This window comes from Chinchilla lanigera, unplaced genomic scaffold, assembly GCF_000276665.1.
Source record: "Chinchilla lanigera isolate Chin_1 unplaced genomic scaffold, ChiLan1.0 scaffold00099, whole genome shotgun sequence".
Classification (NCBI taxonomy): domain Eukaryota; kingdom Metazoa; phylum Chordata; class Mammalia; order Rodentia; family Chinchillidae; genus Chinchilla; species Chinchilla lanigera.
In genome coordinates this window covers 1,847,117-1,870,347 of record NW_004955500.1, presented here as the reverse complement: position 1 = coordinate 1,870,347, position 23,231 = coordinate 1,847,117, and the positions used below count along the sequence as shown (strand labels likewise).

General features: G+C 42.3%; 1 protein-coding gene across 6 annotated transcripts in view; it reads right to left on the bottom strand.

Annotated features, from left to right (window-relative positions):
- Positions 1–23,231, bottom strand: part of Pphln1 (periphilin 1) — a gene marked incomplete in the record, with an annotated part of 147,089 nt that overhangs the window by 21,709 nt on the left and 102,149 nt on the right. For 4 of the 6 annotated variants that reach the window (XM_013505666.1, XM_013505665.1, XM_013505670.1 and 1 more), the window contains 2 exon segments: positions 17,429–17,569; positions 20,736–21,035. In XM_013505666.1, coding sequence (XP_013361120.1) covers positions 17,429–17,569; positions 20,736–21,035 — 441 coding nt within the window. 6 annotated transcript variants of the gene reach the window in all.

The window sequence follows — 23,231 nt, the reverse complement described above, 5'->3', positions numbered from 1 at the left end:
CCACTACCAGGAATACAGAAAAAGGAGTTGGGACTGGAAAAGGAAACTGAAGAAGGGAAACAACGGTCCTGGGGGCCTTCCAGGCATAGTTTGCAAACTTGGTTTCAGCCCTGTGTTTCACCTCAGACCCTGACAGCTTTCAGTACTTCCCCTTGCCCTGTAACAGCAGTCTGAGCACTCTCCAGGTCCCTGTGATGGCCTGCTGCAGGTGGGAGCAACCTGGAAGCAGCAGCAGGCCTAACAATCTGACCTGCAAAGCAGCACCTCTGCCGGTGCAGTGCTTTCACAAGGGCTGAACTGCCAAGGTGACGGTACAAATCTATGGTTTTTCTACAATATAACTGCAAATCAAAGACGCTTTATGATCCCTTATCTAACATAGATAAAGACAGGCTGTACTTGTCCATGGTGAAAAGTAAGTAATTATCAATCCTTGGAGAATCCACTGAAAATCCAGCTTCTGCTACTCTTACTGGGGGAAAGGAGGTAATGGATTTGCTATTAGCTCATCATATGTAATACGGGACATAAAATTGTCTGTTTAATCATATTCCCACTAGAGAAGGACTTTCCAGCCAGAGAACATACGTTGCCACTCTGAATTCTTCCAAGACAGGTTTTTGTTCCCAGAAAAAGGAATTATCTGTAATGTAACAGCACGATTTTTAAAAATAGGAAATATCGTACAAAGTATATTGAGAGTAGTATAAGGACGGAGGATGTAGAGCACAGTAGGGGCACACTGGCTTAGCATGCACAAGGCCTCGAGGCCAATGGGCTGGGGTGATGGAGACCACTATGAAGCAGCTCTGAGCAGGACTTGCATTAGCCAACTGTCTTTCCATGTGTACTTGTGAGCCTGTCCAAGGCTTAGGCCCCTTGTCTGGAGACAGGCATCGATTCATAGTAAGTAAACCTCTGTGAGTCACCCATCCCCAGTAGATGCCTCAAAGGATAAGACAAGGTCACAGCTAAGGACACCTGGCTCCAACCTCAATTAACTAGATAAAGACTGTAGCTGCAGGCATCTCACTCCTGGGGTAAAGGCATTCCTAGAGATAACACAGTTCTCCTAAATTAACATAATGTACTACCTGGAGAAGTCCTGCTCAGATTCCCACCTTTCTTCAGTATTCTCCTTTGATAACTAAAGATACATCCAGAGAAGATCTTAGCCCCCAGAGAATCTCAAATTCTGTGAGAGAGTTTTGATCCTCCTGGAGCCCTAAAATCATACCACTGGACTCATTTATTTAACCGTCACCATATATTCGTTTGGGGGATTGTGAGCCGTAACAACTCCGTGATAATATTAACACGTTAGTGGAGAGTATAGAAGGGCAAAAACAGTAGCACTATAATTATGAAATTCTATAGATCCAATAAAAACTTTGCCACATAGTACTACTATATGTGTATTTATTAAAAAGGATTTTTTAAAGTTGAGCTATTGATTTTAAACAGTGCTAACTTTTTCAGTTAATAAAATCACTAGGATTGGAATTATGAGTAAATGTGAAATAATAACAGCGAAAACCAGAAATAAAACCTTTCCTTTGGATTAGTGACACTGAACATTTGGTTGTTCACATAAAATAAGGGTCAAAAGGCTGGCCCCTCACCATTCGGCCAAAAGCAACAGCACTGCCATTTCCCCTGTGACCTCTCATTGCATAGGAGACTACCATATGCTTCTGCCGATGCAGCACGAGGTTTTTCCAATAAGCACATCCCAGAAAAAAACGCATTAAGCTATTCTCCACATACACATTTGCAGTGTCCTAAGACAATAAAAAAACCACAAATTTAAAAATGGGTCTTGGATCTCAGAGAGTTAGTGTTACTCATACTGTACATTTAAAAGTCCCAAAATTATTATTTACAGCTAGGACTTCTTTCTTGAGTAAACACTAAGTCACTTGTAAAAGTTAACTCTAAATTATCCTATTATTTTAAAGAGGACTGCATGCATGCTCCCAGGGGCGCCACAGGGGTGAAACTGGACTCTATTTTGCTCCCTGAGCGCCTGGAACCCCTTTCGGTACTTACAATGCAAGCATGTGCCTCACAGTATAGCCCTGCTGGAACACAGCGGCCTCCTCTCCACCAGTCTGGCTTACGGCCTAAGCCTTCCTACTCACAGGCATCATCTTCCTAGGGGGAAACGGCACTTGACAATATGCCTGCTCCAGCTCCTAAGATCTGACTCAACTAAATCCTTTTATAATCTTAGTATGTATGTATGCATAAAAAAACAAATGCCTAGCTACTGAAATTCTCCCACACCTACCTGCATACCATCTCTATCATGTTTTAAAGTATTTTATCTGCACTCATACGGTCTTCACTCGCTTTTCCACTTAATTTCCTCAAACTTTTAAAGATAACTTCCACAACTTTCTCTTGATTGAGTTTTCTCTCTGTCCATCCACCCAGCACTAGAGATCAAATAAATCTAGGCCCTCATGCATGCTAGGCACAAGCTCTACAAATGAAATATGCGCCCAGCCCTACCTCTCCTATCATATTGAAGGCAAACCCTTTCTTCCCCTTCTTTTGTAACCCCCTCACATTAAATATGCACCTGGGAACAAAATGGATCTTTAACTATCTCTGATTAACTCAAAAATCCTAAAATCAAACATTCTGGCCTTGTTTCAAACTCTGCATTTGGACCATCTTATCCAGTTGACACATATACAAATTCTTTGAGATCAGTGAATAAGAATGTTCAAAGAGCGTTCTCAATATTGCTCCTTGATCAGATTAGCATCACAATTAAAGTTACAATAGATTAATTATTACAAAAAAAGATTACAGAAAATAAATGTTCTGAAACCAAGTAGGGAAGACTATGAAGTCATTTCGAAATACTGAATGCCTAAAACAGTACTACTTTGATGGCAACACCTACAATAATCCAAGCACTCTAGAAGGTTGAGGCAGGTGGATTACCAATTCAAGGCCAGCTGGGCAATTTAGCAAGACCCTATCTTACAAAATTAAAAAAAGGTCTGATGATGTAGCTCAGTATAAAGACACAGAGTTCAATGCTCAATACTCAGGGAAAAAAAGGAAAGAAAGGAAACAGAAAAGTAATTATAATGTTATTGCTTTTAAATATATTGTTGCTGTAATTTTCTTCATATATAAAGGTGTATACAGACTCTTACTGGTAGTTTGTTCAGCAAAATGTTTTTCTAATTCAAAGCACAGCTGATATTCCAGCGGAGACACCCAACTCCTGTTGGTTAGATTAACAACAGCCTATTATTTTGTGAGAATCAACTTTCTGAGGCGAGTTCAGATAATATATGGTCTAAACCTCTTTTCCTTCTGAGATAATCACATTGGAAGAAAGTGAAATTCACTTAGAAATAACTTGTGTCACAGTATATTCAGAGTTTTCTCCACTAAAATTGAATACCAAAATACTACTAGGCAGAGACAAGTTTTAAAATGTCTAAAAATACATTATCTTTTTTGTTTTTTTTTTTGTTGTTGTTAAAAAACAAAAAAAGTAAACCAGAACACACACATAAAGCCAACGAAACTGTTTTGGTGGGAAAAAACCAACAAAACTAATACAGAAAGATGCCACTTGTTAAGGAGTCAAAAGAATTACTAACATGAAGCAATAATTAAAATGTAAACATATGTTAAAAGGTGTAAACATATATAAAACAAAAGGAGAATTTTCCAGTTCTGCCTGACTCCAGTGTGTAGGTGTGACAGGAAACTCTAAAATTTTTTTCCTCCAACAGTGAATCCAGTGATTCAAGCCAGTACTTACTCCACGGAGTGCGACTGGGTGCTGCTGCAGTCTGCACTGTTTTTTCTGGATGGCAGTTAGTTCAGTTTTCCTGACAAAGGAAGCCATGTTAAGCTGCAACAAGCTAAACACAGCTTCAACAGTCCAATTCTGACTACAGTGTGCTCTGTTTCAAAGCAGCAGCAGCCATTCTTCACACACAGGGATCACAATCTGGGCCACCCAAATGGAAATCAGGTAAACTAAGGGGCTTTCTTTAGCCCTCAAATCGCTATGTACGATGTAATTACAAGGAAAACATTCACACTCAAGTACTCTGCACAGTGAGAATCAACTGTTAGGACCCTAGAAAATCAGCCCTTTATAGCCACAAGTATGCCTCAAAAGGAAACTGCAAAAGAACCACCTCAGGTGTAAGTTCTTACCACTTTCACGGGAATTATAATGTACTTCAGCTCACAGAGCTTTTTCAAGGCTATGTGACAGAACAGTACGTAATACTCAGAAACCATCCAGTCTTTCAACAACCATTTGTGCGCCCCCTACGTGCAGGGTCTGTACACTGCTTGTTGGACCGAACAGCATTTTTATTTGGAAAGATATTTATAATAAGATAAATTTTAAAAAATCAATGTGCACATAATTGTGCTAAGTGTTACAAAAGAAATTAGGGTTAGTGATGGAGGAATGATTTACAGAGAGGACCACAAGGGTAACAGAAAAACTCTGAACAGAGAGGTAGAAAAAAGGCATCAGGTCTCTGGAGTCAGGAGGAAACTGGGTTTTTACTCCATGAATAATGGGAAGTTGCAGTGTTTCGAGCAGAGAAACTATTGTTTAACAGATTCACATGTCAAAGAAAAACTGCACCCCACCCTCCTGCTTGACAGGAAAGCTGTGTTTCAAAGCACTGTGAAGCACTAGCCTTTGTTTTATAGTGCTGTTTTCTGTTCATTTTAGGTAGAAAATTCTAAATATATTGGCTATTTCCTGCTTTGCTTTTAAAAGCTTAAAAAAACCACTAGAGCACATTTTTCATTTTTTCCCTCTCCTTTGAATGCATGAGCTAAGCTGCGTTAGCAGGTATACATTTAATTTTTGTGACTTGCCATTTTTTGTGTGTGGTACTAGAGATCAACACCAGGAGTGCACTACTGAGCTACAGCCCTGGGTTGTTTGTTTTTTGAGACAAGGTGTCAAGTTGCACAGGGGAAACTCAAACTGTGATCCTCCTGCCTCAGACTCCCCTGGTGCTAGGATTACAGGCATAGGCCACCACACCTAATCTGACAACTCCTTTAATTCTGAACATATATGACCTAGTTATTTAAGAACCCAGGCACCAGGTCAAATTCTCTGGCACATCACTGAATTCAAGGCTAAAACAAACAGAATAGCAATTATGTATTTTTCCCCGATAAAATCATCACTGCCAGGTTATCAGTGAGCATCTGATTAACACTCAAAGCGTTCTTACTTGGACAACGGTAATGACACTAGACTGCCTTTTCTACTTTCTCTCAAAGGATACAGTGAACTGCTGGGAAAAGTCCAAGACTGCAATTATTTGATCCACTGTGAACTCCTTTATCTCCTGTACTTCCATATCCACACAGAACATGCGCAGCACTCTGAACCCCTTTCTCCACCCAAATCAGGAAGTCCAACTGCTGATAGGGCTCCCTTCCCCTATCTCATTTCCCCCTACTCTTAGCAAAATTGCCTCTTTTCCAACTTATCTTCTTTCCATCTCAAAATGCTGCCACTGTGCTCTATCTTATCCTCAGCTCCACAAAGCTCCTCTGAACGCTCAGTCTCTCAGTATCTGCACTGTTGCTGGCTCCTCGTGCTTCACCAGTCATGCGTGTTTATCCTCATCTTCCCTCACACACACACTCCAAGAGACTCGTCCTCCCGTCACTCTCAGGCACTTGCTCTGTATTTCTGGTATCATTAACCTAATTCAGGTTCACTACCGGAACACTTCTGTATGGCCAAACTCACTCATCTATAAAAAACCCCCTGATGATAGTAACACTCGCGTGCTCAAAATCCACCCACCAGAATTCAAACACTTTTCTCTGTCATTTCAAAAAAAAAAAAATCTGTCTTCAATTCACATATCCCTATATAACTATCTTGGGCAGCTATGTGCAGTCTCTTTGCTAACGACACACTTCAGTGAAATGCAGTCTACAATTAGACTGTTTCACCCCGTCCTCTACTGAGGGACTCTACGCTTTAACCTGCGGGCTCTGTACTCAGTGAGCTGAAGTGCCAGAACTGAAGTGCAGGGTACTTTTGAAGGTTGGAACAAAATACTTCCTTCTTGTTTCTCATCTCTTACGTAAAAATGTAATCATAGGTATGGAGATTTTGTGTACCCTCAAACCTGGAGGAGGGGGTCATGGGAATCCCTGGATTCGTAGCCCATTTGGCAGGAGCTCAAGTGACTTGGGAACCCTCAGTGAAGCATCTGAGCGAACAGCAGTCTTGCTGCCAACTGCGCCCTTCTTGCTGTGGGGTCTGAACCGACTCCAGGGGGTCAGTGCCAGAACTGAACTACACTAGACCTGCTGGGGTGGAAACAGGATACTTTCTTCCAAGGCTGCTCTACCAAGGTTCCTGAACCCAGGGTTCAAGACTATGCACGATCCTCATCTGACGCAGTAAATGTAAGTTCAGCAGCATCCACTCTATGAAGTCAGCAGTAAATGCTGAGGGGGCAGAAGAGGAAGCTAAAACTGTCCACGCAAACACAGTGCAACCCACACTAACCCCTGTGATTATTTCCTACAGTGCCCTGTTTTCCCACTTACGCTCATGCCATTCACCCTTACCTAGAATCTTTTACAGCCTATTTCTAAGAAATCTACTTGAAGTTAAGGGTGTAGTCGAATGTCACTCCCACAGCAAAGTTTTCCTTCACTGCCGTAACTCAAACTGATTTTAAAATTTCAGTTTCAAGGCAAACAAGCATATTAGAAAAGAAAAAAATAAGCAGTCACTGCTGTTACCACTTCTACTATAAATCTGAAGAAATCACTTGAGCTTTTTAAACGTAATACTACATTTCTCGCAAGTTCCCCTACCTCACAACACTTAGAAACGCGTATCTTTCAAAGCATAGCTAGGTTCTTTAGGTGAGGGAAACTGCCAACAGGCACCAATACAGAAAAGACAAGAAGCCAGAGGGAGAAGCTCATGTGGAGGCCACAGGCCCCCACCCCGACCGGTGCAAAGAGCCAGGGCGCGGGGGAGGGAGGGGCAGACCAGACACCACACTCTCAGCCTGGTTGTAAGACGAAGAGAAGCCGTTTCCCCTGAAATTCACGAGCACCTAAATTCGGAACGACACACGTTTTTGAGAAACCATTTCCATCTTGCACATATTGAAAAGTACTAAAACCTGCCTGGATTTTTGAAACCAAATGATGAAGACAGCTGTGCTTTCTTTTGTCTGCCTCCTACCTGCTGGAAGGGCAAGGTCTGAGAAGAGTTAGCACAGTGTTAATCTTCACGATCCTGCATTAACTAACCGCAGGGCAAGACGGCAGACACGGGTTCGCGCACGCCCTCCAGCTCCATTCATGCACCTGCTACAAATACTCACTGCGAGACAACCTAAGGACGCCGGGCGACGCCAGGATGACCAACCAGCAGTCTTCCTTTCAGTCCACTAAAAGAGGCAAGCAGAACTACAGCTCAACATACACTAGCCATGAGGACGAGGATGACGTGAAATTGCCCCGGCAACTTTCACTGGCAAACAGGAGTTCACTATGCAACTGTTAAACTCAGTGAAGAAAAGTATTTTTAAATAACACAAAATTTAGCAAATTCTACTGCAAACTACATTCCCTTTATGATAGTTTCCACTAAAAAGTCAATTCATTTAACACTTGTTACTCTTCTGTTTTACACAGGGCCCACAATCACAATCAAGAGTGTACTACATAAGGAAAAATATTTTAAGAATAAATCTCCTAGGCAGGCATGGTGGAACACACCTATAATCTAGCACTTGAGAGGCAGAGGCAGGAGGACTGCTATGAGTTCAAGGCCAGCCTGGGACTACACAGTGAGTTCAAAACCATCCTGAATTACACAGCAAGACTCTGTCTCAAAACACAAATAAACAAGAACAAAATAAATCGTCTGCTGAGAGAATCATATCCAAGCTTGGGCCCCAAACTAGTAAGAATTACTAAAATAGCATATGGTGAAATACTGAAATAAAATGATGGTTTGAAGAATCTCTAGATATAAAAGATCTTTAGTATTACAACCTCATCTGCTCTTTCATTGTTTTACAACAAATATAAAGATAGAAAACACATGCAGTATAACAGTTTTTTAAATAATAAGAGATACTTCCTCTTAGATCTCTACCAGCAGTAGCAATGAAGGATGCTAACAGAAGTTCAAGGCAGAATTATTCAAACTATCATTAGAAATCAATACAGTATAAAACAACTCGAGGCTATATATACACAAAAGACAATGGGGTAGATCCATGAAAGAAAAGGTTCAGAAGAAATCTGACACAAAGAAGTAGTTCAGTAAGTGGAGGGAGGGGGTGCTACTACATTTGCTGATGTGAGACTTAAAACCTGTAACTTTATACTCACATACCATCAATGATTATTTAAAAAATAAACTGAAATATTTTCTACCAACCTAACAGATCATATAGATGAAATAATCAATGAGGCAACACACTTGCCCTCCCCCTAAACTGTTATTATAAATTTTAAAGGCTATTTATCCAATCAAATTAATTTTTTGGAAGATATCTGTATACAAATACAGCCTCAGGAAATAATTCCGTTATAATCACTGTCACTGAAGGTCAATGGAACTGACAATGTAACAACATAATGACATCTCAGCTTTCCAATATCTGCTTTCTCTTTCACTTCTTGTAAGAAAGAATCACTACGGATGACAGTGACACATGTCATCTATTCTTTCTGGGCTTTAATAAAGTTAATCACCATTTAAATCTACTATTAATTCAAAACGTAAGGATTACCAAAAGAAGAGATTTTTTTTTCGAGTGTTTCATCAGTTACTTCGTCAGAAAATGGGACTTATCAAGATTACAGGCTAAGAAATAAAAGCCTTGTAAATACAAAATCAGACTTAAATACTTCTCACCTATCATTAAAAATAGCACAAAACAGTAATAGCAATCATTTTGATTACTAACCATGTCTCAGGCAATCATCCTCAGAGTCCATATTCTAGAATTTAACTACAGATAAAAAATATTCATGAGTACAACATGGGGCATGGTGGCCTTGTAATCCCAGCACTTGGGAGGCTGAGGTAGGAGGATCACTGTGAGTTTGAGTTTGATGCAAGCCTGGTTTACAAAGTGTGTTCAAGGCCAGCCTAAACTACTTAGTGAAACCCCGACTCAAAAAGACAAAAGAGGGGCTGGGGATTTAGCTCAGCGGCAAAAGTGCCTGCCTGGCAAGCACAAGGTCGTGAGTTCGGTTCCCGGTACCAGAGAAAAACACACACAAAAAAAAAAAAAAAAAGACAAAAGAAAAAAATAACATTCAGACTTAATCTTTCCCATTATTATTCCTTAGACAGCACAGTATGATAACTATTTACATAGACGTTACATTGAATTAGGTATTATAAATAATCTAGAGATGATTCAGACTTCAGAGTACGTGAGAGATACACAGAGCTCAAGTGCAAATATTTTATATGAAGGATTTCAGCATTTCTGCATTTGGATACCTGCAGGGGATCCCAGAACCAGCCCACCAGAGATACCAAGGAATGCCCGCAAAGGTTTCTTTCTTAAAAGTCCAGAAAGCAAACCACAGAGAAAACAGAAATGAAAATGAAGACTAGGGGAGAAATATTAATAACACAACAGCATAATTAGCTCCACACACAGCACACTAATCACATCCCGTCCAATGTTCAACTTTATTTTTAAATAGAAACAAGCTTCTTAGCATAATGTTTCAAAAGTCTTCTATAAATGAAGGGCTGAAATGACCAATTGCAGTCAGCATGTACAAAACGGACAAACCTGCTGTCTCCTGGCGTAATACCTGAATTAAACAAGTTAAGAGAACAGATATTACAGAAATTACATCTTAAGAATGAGGAATACGAGACAGAAAGAAGGCTTGAGAATAATTTATCTTCCAGGAGTCAAGGGAGAGCAAACAATTCCAAGGAAGAAACACTCATCATTTTATGCTACATTTTATATCCAGGAACACTGAAATAAAGAGAAAGCCAAACAGGAAATGTGAACGCAAAATCAGTCACCCAAAACAAGGAAAACATTTCATAGTCCATTTTTGTATGTCCAACAAAACAGGAATGGAGGGGAAAAGTCAAAGTGAAGGGACAAGAAGCAAATGGCCAGACCCTGCCACTGATGTAAAAACATCTCTTAGAGCTAACTCTAAATAATGAATTTGCAAGAAAATATGCTAAGAAGTAATGCAAAATTAGCCAATATTTCAAAACTGCAAAGAAACAGGCAAAATATTACTTAGCACTTCCACAACCACTTGTGAGTTTTAATACAGGAAGGGCTTTCACACACAAAAGGTTGTACACTTAACCCCATTTAACAAGTGACGGAGAGGGCTCTGAAATTTTAAAATACTCAGTAGAAGCATCCAGTGTGGACTGTACCATGCTCTTTATAAATGTCCTTGACACCGTGTATTTATAGACTAGCTCAAATTGCTGACTCTCAAAAGCAGAACTGAGTGACAAGGGACAGTAATTTCAAACAACTACAGAAAATTTTTACCTAAGACTGGTAGATAAAGCAGGAGGAGGAAGAGAAGAAAATGAAGCTTAGGCCTGGGCTCACTCTACAGGAAACATCTTTACTAAAACTGCGGTGATAGCCAAGAGTGGTGGCGAATGCCTGTAATCCCAGCACTCAGGAGGCTGAGGTAGGAGGATCCCTGTGAGTTCGAGACCAGCCTGGGTGGGCTACAAAGTGAGCTCAAGGCCAGCCTGAACTGCATAGTGAGACCTTGTCTCAAAAAGACTAAATAAATAAATAAATAAACAAACAAACAAACTGCAGTGATATATCCCCAAAGATTAAGTGCAAAATGGTCTCAGCAGCTGTGGTACTTGTACCACTTTCAGGATGATTTTTAAAAGATTTGGTATTTGTTCTGTCTATATTTTCTATAAAAATAATCTTGTAACAAAAAAATTAAGCTTCTCATTTATGGACCTGTATCAGGTGTAAAGTAACTACCTTACCCTAAGTTTAGCGGCTGAGATACCCAAGTTTGACATTAGAATGCTTTGTATCTTATGGACACAACATTCAGGTATAACTCTTTTAAAATGAACACTTTATACTTGTACTTCAGCATCTAATTCCTACAGTAACAGTAATGACCAGAATGTGGTAAGCTGAAACTCCCAAAAACTTTAAATCTGGCCAAAATAATTTGTTTTATTTCAGAATTACACATGTTTCAGAGGTGCATCTTATGTGAACATTTTACTAAATCTATATATGTAAGGTCTGAATGAATGGTTGGTAGTAATGGCTTGTTAAACACAATTGGGTAGACTGATATCTAAACAAGATAGTGGTAAGAGCTACACTTTTAAGAACATTTGTTACTTGTACTGATAAAAAGGAAAAACAGCTGGGCATGGTGACACAGGCCAGCATTTGGGAGGCTGATGCAGGATGATCACTTTGAGTTCCAGGCCAGCCTCGGTTCCACACTGAGTTCAAGGCTGCCTGGAACAGTGAGACTTTTGGAAAAAAGAAAAAAACAAAAAGGAAAAGCAAATGTTTCCATTAATGTTAGTATGCAATGCTTAGATCATGTACCTGCAACAACAGATAAAGGGGCCACTAACTTGAAAGAAGCTTCGTTTTATCCATCAGACTAAAGGCTGATTCCCTTTCACATCTATGACCAGTTAGCATTTTCAAGACAACGGTACGGTTGACTAATCCTTCTAAACTCTTTAAAGTAGAACAGAAATACCCTAAATTTACTGAAGAGGAAAGAACAAGAGCTGGTGAAAGTACTGGGCATCATGAGGTTCTGATGGCTCTGGCTAAGAGCTGAGACCAGACCCTGTAGGAGGAGGGCGTCACAGCTCCAACCCTTGTTAAATGTAACACTGTATTTACCAAGGGAAACCTGCTCTACACTATGCATTAACTTAAACACCTAACAGTGTTGCATTTGAGGGTTTTAAAAAATGTACTTTAATGTCAAAAACCTTAATACAAAGACCTAAAACATCCAAACACCTAAAAATTCTTTTATTAAATATGAAATTAGCAACAGTGTACGGCATTATGTAACCTGGGGGTGTAGCATAGCGGCAGAATGCAGAGGACCGCCTAGGCAATTCTCCTTGAAAGAGGGGCAATTGCCTCCATGTTGGCTGAGCCTGACCCTGTTTCCATGTATCGACGTGTACAGAGCTGGCTGGAACCCTTTCCTTGTCCCTTCAAGTGGATTTAGGCAACGCGTATCGGTCTAGCTGAGGTGCTGATGGTAGCCTTTGAGGATGGCAGGGGTGTTTTCCCCCGACTCCCCATGGTTCCCAGGTGTAAGCCAGGATGAGGCGGGACATAGAGCCATTGCTCCATGCAGCAGCTGGGCTGAGCCTCAAGACAGAGGCTATGACTTCCTGGGGCTTGCAAGATGACACATCAGAGCTGAAGCACCAACCCCAAAATATTAGATACTATCACATCTGTGTTATGCAGATGACTCTGCAGACCCTTCTCTCTGCTACTGCAGAGGTGATTTCGGGGCTCCTACCCAGCCCACCTCATGGCACTCACATACTTTCTGCCACTCTCAGTCACTCATCCTCAAACCGCTCCCTTCTTCACAAATTAACAAAGCCCTGGTTTGGCACTGGGTCAAGGCTTTTGTTCTGGATGGCCATCATCACGGCTGGACACAGGACCCGCTGGCTGCCCGTAACTACACATATGCCTTAGTGTCTTTATTCTCGCCATGGGTTGCACTGGAAGTGGTAGACTGGAATTAACTCACCAGAATTCCAGTAACTTTCCCATGGGATTATGAATATAACTTCCTGGGCCCCAACGACGATGGGGATGGGCTCTCTATAGCAGGACACGTGCTTCCCAGTACTGTCACTAGCTCTTGTTCTTTCCCTTTCAATAAATTTAGGGTATTTCTGTTCTACTTTAAAGAGTTTAGTATTAGTCAACCATACATTTGTCTTGAAAATGTTAAGTAGTCACAGATGTGAAAAGGAATCAGCCTTTAGTCTGTGATGGGTAAAATGAAGCTCCTTTCAAGTTAGCGGCCCCTCTATCTATGGTTGCATGTGCATGATCTATGCCTGAAGCCCTGGGTCTGATCCCCAGCTAGGTACCACAGCAAAATAAAACAAAAAAAAAAAAAAAACAAAAAGAAACAAAACTCTAGCATACAGAAAACAATATTGAGATCAGGAATGGAGCTAAGATTCTTCAGTCCAAACCTTAGAAGAAAAGCTCGTATGGTCAAAAAATTGAAGTGCAGAGTTCAAAATATAATTAAAATTGTTAACTATATTAATGTATAATTACAGCAGAAACTTATTAAGGGATTAAATTAGCTAATGACTAGACAGGCATTAACTTGATTTTTTTTAACCTAACTGTAGTAAGGAAAGACAGCTAAGAAAAAAAACTTTTTAACATAACAAGGCTAGTAGCTGCCAGGGATGGCGGCACACGCCTGCAACCCCAGCACTCTGGAGGATGAGGTAGGAGGATCATTTCGAGTTGAAGTCAGCGTGGGCTACACAGTGAGTTCAAGACCAGCCTGAACTGCAGAGCAAGACCCTATCTCAAAAAAAAAAAAAAAAAGAAAAGATAATGCCTTTAACCCCCTTCACTAAGTGTCTGAAGGCTTTCTTTATATTCTTCATGTTTAAAAACAGAGAGTACCCTCTCTATCTAAAATTTTCATGTCTACATTTAACTATAAGTTATAGGATAAACATATATAACCAGTCATCTCTTTTGGTAGACAAATGTAAGTATTTTCAGAAAATAGCATTTTGGTAAAAATGTGTTCTAAAAGGAGCTAAGGAGGCTTCTTAAATGAACGTGAAGTATTCTTTTCTTATAGTTACTGTCCACTAAGCGGGGGGCACACACAGGGGCTTTTCCCTCTACAATGGTAGTTCTCTAAGACCTGAAGAACACTGAGGGGGATTCCGGGAAGAGGGTGGGGTGGTGAGCAGCACAGACGTGGTGTCCAGACACTGAAATACAGCAGTAGGAGGAAGACAACAAGGAGGGGCGTGGGTTCCCGGGACCCAGGAAGGATGTGAAGCCAGAACTGAAGCCCACAGGAGAGGGAAGACAGAGATTTCGAGGAAACAGGAGGAAGAGGCAGGCCCCCGGAGCCTTCTCCCGAGGCGTCTCACTGAGGGGCGTGGCTCAAACGTGGAGCAGTGGACGCAGTGGGCTGCTCTGGCTGGTGGGGGAGCTGTCCATTCGGCTCTCCCGCAACTGAGGGTGGTGGGCGGGGGGCATCTCTGAGAGAGGCCCGATGAGCTTGGGACTCTGAATGGCTGCTGGCTCCAACTGGAGCTCGAACCCACAGCAGGCAGCGGGACTGCGGCAGGCTGGGTGGGTCTGGCTCCATCCTCAACTTCGGTGGAGAGAGGGGTGCAGGCTCCCTGGGACAGATCCACGTGTCTGGACACTGTCTGCCCACACTGTCTACCGGGGGCATAGGCACACCTAGAGGTGGACATTTTTTATTTTCTTATTTTCTCTCCTGGTTTTCTGTTTGTTTTTCTGAAGGCCACGCAGTCACTGCACGCCATGCACACTTACCATCCCAGCTACGAGGAAGCTTGGCCTGGCAAGCCAAGGCCGGCCTAAGCAATACGGCCAGGCCCCTCTCTGAGCCCACAGATTCGGACCTATCTCTAGAATCATACTGGTTTAAATTTTATTAATTAGATTCCTTTCCTAATTTTAAGGAAAAGTTAACCAGTGATTAGTACAAGAAAGAAGTTAAGATTCTTTACAAACTACACTTCAATTATTTCAAATCTGACTCAGTAATAGAATGATGGCAGATGCTTTAAAGCAGACTCAAAATCCATGAACTCAGGAATCTGCTGGACAGGAACTCCAGTGAGCGGCTAAGCAGTACTGAGAACCGGCACAGGGCTTCATAAAGCACACACAGGCATGGGACACCCTCAGACTAAACCAAAGTCTCCCCTGAAGAGCTCATTCTAACTGTAATGCTTTTCTCACTATAAAAAATACATACCTTTTTTTTTAATGTGGACAAATCAGAGCAACCGTATTTTAAAATACAATTCACAAGGAAGAATAGTATCTATTAATAGGAAACTAACACGTAATCTCTAATTAAGAGTATGAACAGGGAACACAGTCTAGCTCCCACTCGTATTTAAAGAAAACACACACAGACATACCTACACATGTGGCCTAATCTCTGTTCTTCAGGACCAACTATGGTCCAGGTACATATGTCTGTCTGTTTTTCTGTTAGTTTTTTGAAAAGGATTTCACTGTGTAGCCCAAGGTAGTCTTCAACTCACTTTGTAGCCCAGGCTGCTCTTAAAATCGCAGCGATCCTCCTGCCTCAGCCACCTGAGTACTAGGATTGCAGGTGTGCACCCTCAAAGCCAGCCCAGATACATATGTCTATCTGTACATGTATAAGCACAAGTATGTATTCTGCATGTCTCACATATCAATCTACACACCAGAAGAAAGAGTAAAGCATGAGAATGACACATTTTCACAACATCAGCTCTTGGGCGTTTGGAATCTTATGTTTTAGTTATATTATGACCTAGAATGCAGGTACTAGAAGCTAGAATTAACAGTGAATCAGAACACGTTCTTTGTGAGACATGAACATAACCTTAAGTCCTATATGTATTTTTATTGTACTGAGATTGAGTGAAAAGATTTTCATACATACATTTGTTTTAAGTAATGTTCACATAGTGTTGCAACTGTCAAAACTCATCTAACTGACTGAGATAATATACTGTATTATATATTAATTATATCAATAAAAAATATCTAGGTAGAACTAATTATATCTCAATAAAAAATGTCTAGATAGAACTTCTCCAGTGTACATAAGGTGGTAACAGTCTCCAACCTGTTGGTACAAATACCAAACGTTGTAAGAATCACACTTAAAATGGTACAAACACTACAAGGGATGAAACATTCTAGAGCTTATCTCTGGGGATGTATCACTGCCACAAAAAGCAGTTTCAGTTAAATACTCCCTGTACAATAAAGCCAAGTGTAAATTCAAGGGCCGGGCGTGGTGGCACAGCCCGGAATCCCAGCACTTGGGAGGCTCAGGCAGGAGGATGGCTGCAAGTTTGAGGCCAGCCTGAAATGCATAGTGAGACTCTGTCTCAAAAAAAAGTTCAAGGAACTGCTACACTTCTAGACATGTAGCACAAAAACAAATTTTGGCTTGGAGGTTTAGTCCATTTTATACTGCCATACTGTCTCAAGCTGATGTCTTTCTTGGGACTCAAGAGTTGAGGGACAGACCTAGTTTATAGAAAATGTCAACAAACTAGGTACTATAATTTATTTTTATAATATATCTGAACACAATGATTTAATGAAACAAGAAGAAAAGATACCTTAGATGTTACAATAGTATTTCTATTTCTATATTCCCAAGGCTTGATTTTATGGTCTCATTTATAGCCTTTTTGAGTTATTAAATTCAATTTTTAAGTATTTCGAGTATATGGAAAAATGCAAAGAATTATTAGACACTTATGTTAAACTATCCTAAGTTTGCATGACAAGTTTCCTATCCTGCTTCTTATCTTTTGTCCTTGGTGTGACAGGAACACCTCCAGCCAAACAATCCCAGACAATCAGATGTAGAATTGGAGACCATCAAATTTCAATCAAGGGAGGAGATTTTATTTAACGTAGAAATGGGAAAAAACCCAGAGAAAATAGCTTAATTTTGTTCTTAACTACAATTTGCTTTGAGATTACGTTAACAATGTAACACAATTTATTAAAAGTACTACCGAGTAACATCAATATCAAAAATAAGCACCTATACACACCATGTTACACTTTAGAAAGCCCTTTCATATTTTACTTACCTCATCAAATGAAAATGCTCTACTGAGGTGGTAATAGATTCACAATAAAAACAAAATCCTCTTTTTCAAAATGACATCAACTAAAAACACAGATTACATCCCTGCCTTTAATTTTTGGAAAATGTTTAAAAGTATAAACCAAAACAAATAGTCAAAAATAACATTTGTCAGCATTTTGATGAATCTAATATTCTTCCATTCCAACTCTATTACGTTTAGAAGTTTTAAATTGTTTCATATCAACTAGATTAACATTCTCTTAAAAAAACTTACCCTCCCCTGCAAAAAGTGTTGCTCTTTATTTAAAAATAACAAAGACAAGGGACTACACAGGCCAAAATGACCGCAGTCAAAAACTTTTAAAATTTCTGAATGGAATCTCCCAGAGTCAGAGTTAGAAAAAGACAGAAGCAGCACAAGCATTTAGTAAGTACCTAATGTGCAAAGTACATGAGCCAGACATCATCTACCTCAAGAAGACTGCATGCTTACCTGTTCAATCTCTTTGGTTTTCAAGGCTATTGCTTTTGAGCGACTGCTGAGCTGGCTGTCTTCAAATAATTCTGTGCTGTTGGTTGCATTGGTCTCCGGCTCCTCTGGCTGCTCAATGAATAACGGTGTTGTAGGTCCCGCCTTGAAAAAATGTTTCAAACCTTTACTTACTTTCTTAAAGGACACACAGCATTTCAGATGGTATGTTAAGAAAGCACTAGGTTTAATGTGATTTAAGAAAATGTTTAATCCCATCATATACAATGAGCACATATGGAGAGGATTAAAGAGGAAATGATTGCTACTGTTTAAATTTTAGGAAAAATACAGACTACATTTAGTCCATCCCAAAATTATACTTCAGTCTATATTAAGATACAGCGAGAAAGTTTTGCCCCATCACTATTCCTTATGCTCTCTAACTTGGAACACACAGGAGAAAAACTCCAAATGCAAGTGAGAACGTGCACACAGAAAAGAATAAAAGGAACACATCTTCAGATAAGGGTTCCATCTTCAGAAGTTAAATTCTGTACTCCAGAATAAAAGGGTTCCATCTTCAGAAGTTAAATTCTGTACTCCTCTAACTTAAGAATACTGGAATCATTAGAGGAAACAATCCCACAAAACAGAATAACCACTGGTAGTTTTTCCAAGGTGTGGTTGGTACACACCTATAGTCAGGAGGCTGAGGCTGTAGGATCATGCTCTCTAGGCCAGCCTGGGCTATGCAGTACAGGAGTTCCAGGCCAACCTAGACAACAGAGCCAGAGCTTATCTCAAAACAGAATAAACAACCATTGGCCGTAGTGGTGCACGCACGCCTGTAACCTTAGCACTTGGGAGGCTGAGGGAGAATCATCATTGCGAGTTCCAGACAAGCCTGGGCTACAAAGTGAGCTCAAGGCCAGCCTGAACTGCATAGCAAGACCCTGTCTCAAAAAGAAGAAAACAAACAAAAAAGGAACAAACAAAAACACTAGGACTTGAGTAACAACTAAACAGTGAATAATGTCACAGCCAAGAGGCCATTCCCTATGAATACACCATCAACTGTGTCACAAAAGGAGAGGGCAGGGTGGTTAAGGATAAAAATACATAATCTACTCATACACATATCCACAGGCATCTCTGGGTAACACTACCCTTGAGAAAATGATTACAGCAGATTTCCCAGTAAGAACAACACAGAAGTGAAGAGGATGTTGGCGACACTTGTCAGCATGTGCGAAGGTGACAGCACCGAGAGTGCAAGGTCACTTAGAGATGACACTTGGCCCAAACACTGAGAGGACCCAATGCGAGGCTGTCTCAAGAGAGCAGTGCTGAAACTACACCTCTGGCTGTTGCTCAGTGGAACACAGGAAGAAAGGTGGCCTGCTACTGCAGAACAATGAGGTCTGCACGCGTGCTCTGGGATATAAGGTTAAAAATCAGAGAAGCATAATAGGCTTGACCTTTGTCCTTCTGATTGCCTGATAAGTTGCTTAGATTAACCGAAGAAACAGCTGGTAGCAGACCTCATACTGTAGTGGTATGAGGTCATACCACTACAAGTACTGTAGTGGTACCTCGGCTCAAGAATGCAGAACTTGTTCCCTGATCCGGGTTGTAATGGAATTCTGTGGCCAGAGTCATGGAAAGAGTGAGGGTGGTGAACCCAGGTGCCACTGGATAGAGGTGGAAGCCTGAAGGCAGTGTGAGGGGCGGAGCCAGTGTGGGGGCGGAGCCAGTAGGCAACAGCATTAAGGTGGTCTCAAGTGACACTGCAAGCTTCCATTTGCAGATTGTGAAGCTGGCCCTTCCGTCGATCCTGGAGACAGGAAATCACCCCGCGAAGGTCTGTGTGTTGCCTTGTATCATGCCAGGAAACAGAGTGCAAAAAGGCACAGCAAAAAAAAAAAAAAAAAAAAAGGCACAGCAGTAACATACATACAGCAGCACCCTGCATCACACCTAAGGTGTGATGAGAGTGTCTGCTGGTGCTGCGAGCCACCCCACAGCAGCCCCGAGAACATTAGGGCGTCCTAAGATTTCTTTGCCAATGCTGGTTTGTGTCAGCAACTCAGAAGTAAGGTTGTGAAAGTGGCTGTTCCTGGTTTGGGCAGTTTTAGGAAATGGGTCAAGGTGACTGCTGCGGTCGCCACTGTAGCTGGGACTGCTGTGGCTGCAATAGCTGCCGCAATCAGAATACCAAGAAAACGTTTCTGTCTGCTCTGTTCAGGTGCTGAGGTAACGGGGTCAAGGGCGGAGCTTCCCAGCCACTCTTTCCTGAGACCGGTGGGGAGCCAAGCTGCGGCACATTGTCTGAGTACCATAATACGAGTAATATTTAATTCAGAAATATTAATGTCAGGGACTCACGGAGTGAGCCACGTAGCGCCAGCTGCTGGGGTAACACTAAGGGCCTGAAGAGGTCAATGACAGTGTTCAGAAGAAGTGCATTCTGCAAATGTAGGTCCTCTTTAGAAAGGACTGAAGTGTATGGGCAAGAGGTGCAAATCACATGGTCGGAGGTGTCATTCGTAACTCATATGAGAATCGGTGGGAAAAAGGGGTAGCTAAACACCACCGAGATCCTTTAAGAGGAGAAAGACATGTGCATGAGGAGAGGCACAGGAAAGGTCCAGCCAGCCCAGGGTTCCATAAAGGTGGGGTGCTGTTATAATTAAAGGGTCACTACAGTTCCAGGTAGAGTTAGGCTTTAGCACTCCTAAACTGTAAGGCACCCACCTTTCTAGAGTCAGATTGTACGAGAGAGCTAACAGCAAGGTGGCGATCTACATGGGTCTGTCCCGAATCTAGGCCATTGCCAGGGGGTGGGGATAGGGTGGGGAGGGGTGGAGGCAGACAGGAATATTGGGCTTGAGAGGCATCTGCCAGGTTCCTCCCCCTCCAGCGGTGGTAATAAAAACTTGATGCCGAGTTCCTCTTTTTGATTACGGCCTATGAAAACAGTTCACATACCGCTGGGGCAAGAAGAGAATGCAATAGCTATTATCAGTGATGTTGGTGACCGGGGTAAGGGAAACCCTTCTGCCGAAAAGTGACACTCGGGAGGTAACAGGTGCAACCACTAGAGGACGCAGATTGGCTGCAGTCCCTCCCACAGTCCCAGCGGGGGCCAGGAGGTGGTAGCAAGTTCCACCGGTGGAAGAGGCACCTTTAGAAGAAGACAGGCTGGTCCTGGATCTCTCCATGTGACCTTGTCCAAAACAGGTGGAGTAAGAACACAGGCCGAGCAGACCATGCCACTTACTTGCGGTAAGTATGGCAGCAAGCTCAAAAGAGTAAGGGACCTTTTTACCTTTGCAGCCTTGGAACTGGATGTGATCTGCTCTATCATCGAAAGAAACAAGTTTTCAGGAGTGAAGGGGGTTCCTGTCATTTTGAGAGTTTGTTCAGCTTGGTAAGTAATTTTCTTAATGTCTCCCCAGGTGGGTCCTGAAGTACGTGTCGTGGAGGGCAGGGGGTCCATGCTCTGCGTCTCGCTGTTCGCTCCTGGAGGAAGTTGTATTGCCAGCTTCGGGAGCTCCAGGAGAGGGCTGTTTCCCGCCTGGTTCCACACAGCGGGGATGCACGGTCTTTGCTGGAACCCAGACTGCACCTGTGGGTGACAAAACAGATGCAAACCCCCTCCCCCAAGGAAGCAATTCCACGGGGCCCAACCACTGTGGAACTGATAAAGGTGTCGATATGGTCTCGGTCTTTCCTTTACGGGAATAGAATGTTTTCTACTGCTTTCCATCCATCTGAGTCAAAATTTTAAAAATTTGTGCTTTGTAGAACTGTTTCTGTATGGGAAGTCTCTCTACCATATTTCCTCTCAGTTAATAAGTGAATTCTGAGGAGTCCCTTGGCCTGTCCCACTATAGCCTGTCCGGTAGGACTGTGAGGTATGCCAGTGGCATGTTTAACATGCGAGAATTGAAGACTGCCTGAGGACAACTGGATTTACACATGAGGCAAATTTCTATCTTCCTCATGGTGTGGGACAGTGAGATCACAATCTTTAAGATACACAACTATGAGATGGTAGGTTTGAGGGATAAGAGCAGGATTAGGAATTCTGCGCTGTAGGGATCCTATAGGGACTTTGTGGGAATTCAATTGCTGGAGGTCATGTAATAGCCTTTATTTTCCTGACTTTTTGGGCATACAGAAAATCGGAGTGTTCCCGGGGGTGTAAGAGGGGTCAACTGGTCAGCATGCAGCTGCTCTTCCAGCTGTCAGTGGGCCTGTGTACATTTCTCCCCTCTTAGTGGTCATTCCTCCCCGTGAACAGCGCTTCTGGGACCACTGTGCCTGACTGGCAGCAGGATGGCAGTAGCCATCGTGGTAAATCCAGCTAGGATGTGCTAATGTGCACATCTCACTGGAAAAGCAAATCTCTGACCCGTAGGAGATCAGCAGATCAAACAAAGAGAGCTGTATGTGGCCCTGTGGCCCTTCGGGCTGATGAGGTCAATCTGCTTTGGCACGGGGCTTTAGAGCCACAAAATCCTGAAGCAATCAAGAAAGAAACTGACAGCCAGGAAGGAAACCAGTCTTTACAGTAAGGCCTTGCCTTGCGAAGGTCTGAGCTGCGGACTTTCTCAGGTGTACTGTACAGTGCTCACTTTGTCAACTGATGAACAGATCTGACTTATGAACAGTTCTTGAGAATTCTAACTCATTCATAAATAGGGAACTTCTAGTACTTGCGAAAACAGTTGTATCTGCTCAAGTAAGGCCTGTCAAACGTTCTGGATTAGCCCTGACAGTGAGTACAGGGCCCCCAGGGGTAATCGAGCAGTCCAAAAGGCTTCCTCACTGCGGCATCTAAGACATGCTCATGTTCTGTCAGAGGTCTGGAGACAAAGGGGGAACGGGACTAGATATAGAATTTGTGCTCCTTCCAGAAGGACATCATACCCTAGGCTTATCATAATCTTTATTTGCCCTGAACACTCTGAGTCACTCAGACCACTGACTTGGGCCCCCTTACTGGGAAGATCCAGTCCTGGAGGTAAAGGTCCCCAGACACTGCTGGCTGTCATCTTCACTTTGCCAGCCTCTTGGAAAATTTCATCCGCCTCAAGGTCCAGGCCGTCAAGAGGTGGCTGTGATTTGAGGTCGGTTCCCATGCTGGGGTGTGAACACTCCATGCCGGTGCTTATCTGCTGCAGAGTTTTGCCCCCCTTCCCATTTCCCGAAATAGGGTTTCCTTTGTAATCAAATTTAGAGCAGCACCGATATCTTATGTTTGGGACACTTTCCTTTAGGCCTGCCTTCTTTTCTTTACTTGTAGCTTTTGCGATCCTTCCGAAGATGTCCCTCTTTGCCATGATTATAACACTTTCAAGGCTGCAAAGCCACAGCAATTCCTTTTAATTTATGACTGTCGGTTCTTACATTTGGCAAATTTAATCGTTTCGGCAATATTTAAATTTTTTCCTTTAAGCGTTGCTAAGACCATGACAATCAGCATTGGTATTTTCATGTGCTAACTGAAAACATCCAGGGCTTGGGGACTGTCTGTCTGTTGTGAAATATGCAATCTATGCAAGCCTCGCTCGGGTCCTGTCTAAAGGTGGCAAAGGAGCTTCGAGGGGCTGCACGAGAAGCTCCAGTGGAAGTGGGCGTTCATCTGGGACTGAGCCCCCTCCATGACCACGTCCGTTCCCAGGGGCGTCCCTGTGCTCACGTGACCTGGGGACTGAGCAGTGGCAGCGTCCCGATGCTCTTGAAGCCATACACGGAACTGTGCAGTGCTAAGCGCCGTTTTCATTAGGACCCTCCAGTCCTATGGCGCCTTCCCATA